Source organism: Spinacia oleracea, chromosome 6 (genome assembly GCF_020520425.1).
Source record: "Spinacia oleracea cultivar Varoflay chromosome 6, BTI_SOV_V1, whole genome shotgun sequence".
NCBI classification, from domain to species: Eukaryota; Viridiplantae; Streptophyta; class Magnoliopsida; order Caryophyllales; family Amaranthaceae; genus Spinacia; species Spinacia oleracea.
This window is the reverse complement of record NC_079492.1, coordinates 103,440,611-103,446,127: the sequence shown is the minus strand read 5'-3', so window position 1 is coordinate 103,446,127 and position 5,517 is coordinate 103,440,611. Positions and strand designations below refer to the sequence as shown.

Below are 5,517 nucleotides of genomic sequence, written 5' to 3'. Positions count from 1 at the left end.
TATATGTAATCAATCAATTGCTACTTACTGTTGTTCAACTATGGAAGGAAAAATATATGTGCATACCAATCAATGGATTACAACTGTATATTTAGCTTTTCATCTATTTTTATCAAATTTATAAATAGATTCTGGCAATTTTCCAACTCCATTCCAACTAACTTCTTCATTACTCCAACTAAGGGTGAATTCTCACTCGATTTATAAAACTCTTATAACTTTTGTAATATTCCTTATTTGATTAAGTTACCAACCTTTAACACTATTATTCGTTTATAGCACGCATTTGTTCTTATTTTTATAGTTAATATATTCTTAAAAATAGTGACATTTTACTTACTATTATCAACAGTGGTTTTGGATGTTACATTAAATTATTACTTTCCAACAAAAGCCATCCAAAACATTACCCTTCCATGCAAATTAAATCAAGCTCTATATATAGTCTTCCAATTCCATACAATTGAAAGTTGAAACCTATCTTTTTCTTCTTTTAGCTCAACCTTTTAAACCTAATCCAACCCCCTCCCCCCAACAAAAAAATAAAAATAAAAATCCTTATATATATATTTGTTTTTTTCAATCAAGTTTTTCCTATCTAGAAAACATGGAAATTAAGGCAGAGAAATGCAGGGTGGTAATGTTGGTGTACCCTCTACAAGGGCACATAAACCCCATGTTACAACTAGCAAACATCCTGTATTCTAAGGGCATATCCATTATAATTGCCTACCCTTCAGATTTCAACCCTCTTAACCCCTCCAACCATCCTGAATTTACCTATTTACCCCTCAAGGCCGCTGACGTCTGCGGTTTAGAGATAACAAATGTAGTAGATGGAGTTGGGGGTATTATTGGGTTTACAGCCGTTCTTAATAAGATATACAAAGAGCCATTTGAGAAGAGTGTACAAGAATTGATGGAAAATGATAATGAAAATGAAGGGAAGAGAGGGAAAATAAGGTGTATAATATATGATGTTTTTATGTATTTTGCTCAAAGCGTGGCTGACCAATTCAAGATTCCAGGGATTAGTTTGAGGACAAGTTGTGCTGCTACTATCTTGGGTATTACAGCTACACATAACCCTGGTTGTAATTTGCCGGTTCATGGTAAGTACTCATCCGTTCCTTATTAGTTGACACATTTTAACTTTGACAATATTCATCTATTCACATAAGAGATTTTGACTTTATTTTGTGATTTATACTAATAACATGTTTCATTTTGGGTCTTGTTAGATTCATCTCAATGTTTTTTTTTTTTTGAAAATGATAAAGGTCGCAACATGTGACCTTTAAGCCGTGTCACAATGATGACATGACATGCTTATGTCTCATGATTTAAATTGGAAACTAAAATATTTAACTTATATAAAATATTATATATGTTACAAAGAAAGGTAGAAAAATCTTAATATTCTAATTTGTTTCATAGTAAAAGTATTACATTGGTAGTAAAAATATTCTAAAGACGTGTAGCTCACTGATGCTATATGTACCAATTAAACTTCGACACGTAAGATTGCGACAACTAATGTTGTCGCAACTTGCGACCTTTATCATCACCCTTTTTTTTTACCTATCAACTTTTTTTATAAAGTTTTCGTATTGATTACTGAAGACACTAATGTTAGAATCTTGTATTAACAAACGTGTCTGAAGAAATATGCCAACTACATAAGTTGGATTGTTCAAAACTGTTCGGATTTGGGCTGGGGTATTGGGTTTGCGAGGTCTAGATTAGAAACTTATTTGATGCTAATAAAATTATTGATTGTTGTGATAAAATTGCAGTGCCAATTGAATGTTTGCTTCAAGTTCCTGAGTTACAAGCATTAGAATTGGATAATATTGCCAAGCACTTGAAGAAAACAATTCCAAAATTAAGTTATGAGATAAAAGCAGAAATAACTACAGCATTCAACAAATCAACAGCAATTATCGTCAACACTGTGGGCTTTTTAGAGTGGGCTGCGATAAACAAGGCCCAAGAATATTTCAAGGCCTCTATCTACCCGATTGGTCCATTTCATAAGTATGCTGAAAATCCAACCAACTCTAATTCTGTATTGAAGGAAGACACAGGTTGCATAGCATGGTTAAACCAACACCCACCAAGATCAGTCCTCTATGTGAGCTTTGGTAGCCTAGCAAGCATGAGTGAGAAGGACCTGCTCGAGACGGCATTGGGCCTGGCTCAAAGTAACCAACCCTTTTTATGGGTGGTTAGGCCTAGGATGATCCTAGGAGGGAGAGATTGGGCCGAGATATTACCATCTGATGTCATTGAGAAAATCAACGAAATGGGCCTTGTAGTTGGTTGGGCCCCACAGAGGCAAGTGTTGGGCCATTCTTCTATAGGAGGGTTTTGGACGCATTGTGGGTGGAATTCGACTATAGAAGGTATTTGCGAAGGGCTGCCAATGATTTGTAGGCCCTTTTTTGGGGACCAGTTTTGGAATGTTAAATACATTAGCAAAGTGTGGAAGATAGGTATGGAATTAGAGGGTGAAATTGAAAGGGAAAATGTTGAGAGAATTGTTAGGGAAGTAATGGTGGGTGAAGAAGGGGGGGAGATGAGGAAAAGAGCATTAGAGTTGAAGGATGAAGTTGAGTTGTGTTACAAAGAAGGAGGTACTACTTACACGTACATTAATCAATTAGTAGACTTGATCACTTCTTTTTAGATATTTCCGGTTATTTAAAATATGTACCATGTTAACATTTAAAACTATACGAGTATTAATTTGTGATATTTACAACAAAATGTTACTCCCTCCGTATTTTTTAAGGGATACACTTGGCCGGGCACGGGTATTAAGAAGAATAATTGAATGAAATAAAATAATAAAGCAAGTGGGGTTGGATAGATATTTTAATAATTAAATATGTGGGGACCATGTCATTTTGGTGGGTGGATGGTTGGGTGAGTTTATGAAAATGTTTGTTTAATAGGATGGTGGATGATAGGGTATATTAGATGTATTATTTAATTAGATGGTGGGGTTGATAAGTTACTAAAAATGGCAAGTGTATCTCTTAAATAAATACGGCCGGAAAAGGCAAGTGTATCTCTTAAAAAAATACGGAGGGAGTACAAAAAAATTAATACGAAGAGGTTAATTTGGATATTTTAAAAGAAAGACAGTGAAAATAGTCAATAGCTAAATACAGGAAACTGATTTTGGAACACCAAAAATTGATTTGACACACTAACTTATGAGTAGATTCTGGATAAATGTGTCTCACAGTAGTGTGCCAAAATCAAATTTTAATTTGCCGAAATCTATCTATCTATATATTCATAACCCTTATAAAAGCAACAACTTGAAGTTTGGAACAGTAACTTTGCATGAACTACCCATTTTACCCCTATTTCGTTGCACGCTGGACCTCCTTTCTCTGCCACGGTTAGAGCACCATCAATGGTGAGTTGCTTCTAACTCACAACACCTTCTCTCCTAGTTGTGAGTTAGCTCACCATTGAGGAGGGTGACTCACAAGTTGACCATAGCAAGGGGATGCAACCTCTGAAGGGGAACCTGACGCGCGGGACCCACATTACATCCATGTTAAATCCTAGCCGTTAATCGCTGTAATTTTAAAAATAAAAAAAATAAAAAAAATTACTGAAATTTCTGACGCGCGTCAGCTCTGTCCGCGGTCCAACCAAAATGTGCCAAGTGTCCATTGCAAGCATCTTTTTGTTGGATTTATTTCATTTCAACGGACACATTGCTGAAACAATATTCACACAATACAACGGCTATTTTTTTCACCCAATAATTTTATAACGTGACATTTGATAACTTATTTAAATTTTTTTCAAAAAAATAATTACACCAACGGGATTCTTGTTATTTTATCTATGAATAGAGCCTAATATTGATATAGTTTTGCATCCTTTAAATTTTACCCTCTCTTTATCATTGTTAAATCAAATTTACATAGCATTCACATATAAAAATATTTCGTAATTATGGATCTTAATAATCCTAATTACGAAAGTGGCTCCTCTCAAAATAATCCAAATTACCGATCTTCCGATTCTCCAAATTTCCAAATTAATTTTCCTTTTGATCCAAATAACCTTACTAATCCAAATGCTCAAAGGATGTTATTTTATAACATGCCTAACCAACCAATGCATCCAAACCAACAATTTGTACAACAATTCCCAAATCAATTTTCAAACCCAAATTTCCCACAACAATTCCCAAATCAATTTCCAAATCAAAAATTTCCACAAATTCCCCAAAATTATCCATCTGATTTTATGTTCCCAATGTCACAACAATATGGTGTAAACCAAATAATTCAAAACAGTCCAACAACTCCCGGGGGAGAAAGAAGCAGTAACCTTACCCCACCTGAAGATCCAAGGGGTTCACAACAAGCTGGTGATGATGTTGATGGTGCTAATGATGATGCTGATGATGATGTTGTTGAAACTCCGTATGAAAGCAACACCATTGTGTCGAGAGAAAAATGGGGTGCAAAAGAAGATGATGCACTCATCTCGGCTTGGATAGAATGTGCAGTTGAAGATCCAGAGACGGCAACGGATCAAAGTTTGGCTATAATGTGGAGAAACATTATGGCCTTGTATGATCAAGCTAGAGAAGATAATTCATCCACCATGCACCCTAGAAGTTTGAAATCTATGAAAAGTCGGTGGGGAAGAATAAATAGAGATGTGAGTACATGGGTTGGTTGTTATAGTGAGGCAATAAAAAGATATAAGAGTGGCACCAACACTCATGATGAGATGACTGAAGCTCATGAAATTTATAGAGGGACGTGTAATGGTGCACGCTTTGGTTTAATTGGTTGTTGGGAGTGTTAGGTTATGATTCATATGACAGTTCATAAATCATGCGGAAAAACCATAAAGCCAGGAAACATATTATTTACACATAATCATTTAGCATAGTTTAGATGCATACTCTTTGTTGCGTGCCTTCCCTAGCTGCGCCCGAACCGAACAAGAACAAGTCTTTAGGACTCCAAGTGTCGTCCCTCCGTAGATAGTCCACAGCACGTCCGGATCCGCCTTAAGATTGACCAACTAGAATCGCCCTTAAGGTTCTAATATTTTCGGTTAGGTAGGCAAGAATATTGGCTGATTTTTCTGCTTAAAAATCTTAGTTTTGAATACTTAAAACTTGTTGTATAAATAATGACCCCTAGGCCTTTATTTATAGAGTTATGGAAAAGGAATCGTAATCCTAGTAGGATACGAATTAATTGAAATTAGAATCCTACATGAATTCTATTAATTAATTTATCCAATTAGGAATAGAAATTTAATCATACACTAACACTTGTAGATTTAGGAATCACGCATGAGCACAGACTCACACACACACGGCAGCCACAAGGGCTGCCCATGCGCGTGCGAGCAGCAGCCCATGCAGCGCGGCCCACGCATCCGTGGCCTTGGCGCGCGCTGGGCCTGCCTTGCGGTAGGCCTGGGCGCTGCCTTGGCTGGGCATGTGGCGCGCGTGCTTGCTGG

At 36.4% G+C, this 5,517-nt stretch overlaps 2 protein-coding genes across 2 annotated transcripts; both read left to right on the top strand.

Moving 5' to 3' along the window:
• Positions 1-572: 572 nt before the first annotated feature.
• On the top strand, positions 573-3,288 carry LOC110803606 (UDP-glycosyltransferase 76H1-like). Its single transcript, XM_022009130.2, has 2 exons — positions 573-1,112; positions 1,797-3,288. The coding sequence occupies exons 1-2, from the start codon at positions 608-610 to the stop codon at positions 2,687-2,689; spliced, it is 1,398 nt and encodes a 465-aa protein (XP_021864822.2). The 5' UTR covers positions 573-607; the 3' UTR covers positions 2,690-3,288.
• Positions 3,289-4,287: 999 nt separating this feature from the next.
• Positions 4,288-4,848, top strand: LOC110803607 (glutathione S-transferase T3-like). The gene has a single exon (XM_022009131.2). The coding sequence runs from the start codon at positions 4,288-4,290 to the stop codon at positions 4,846-4,848; it is 561 nt and encodes a 186-aa protein (XP_021864823.2).
• Positions 4,849-5,517: the final 669 nt, after the last annotated feature.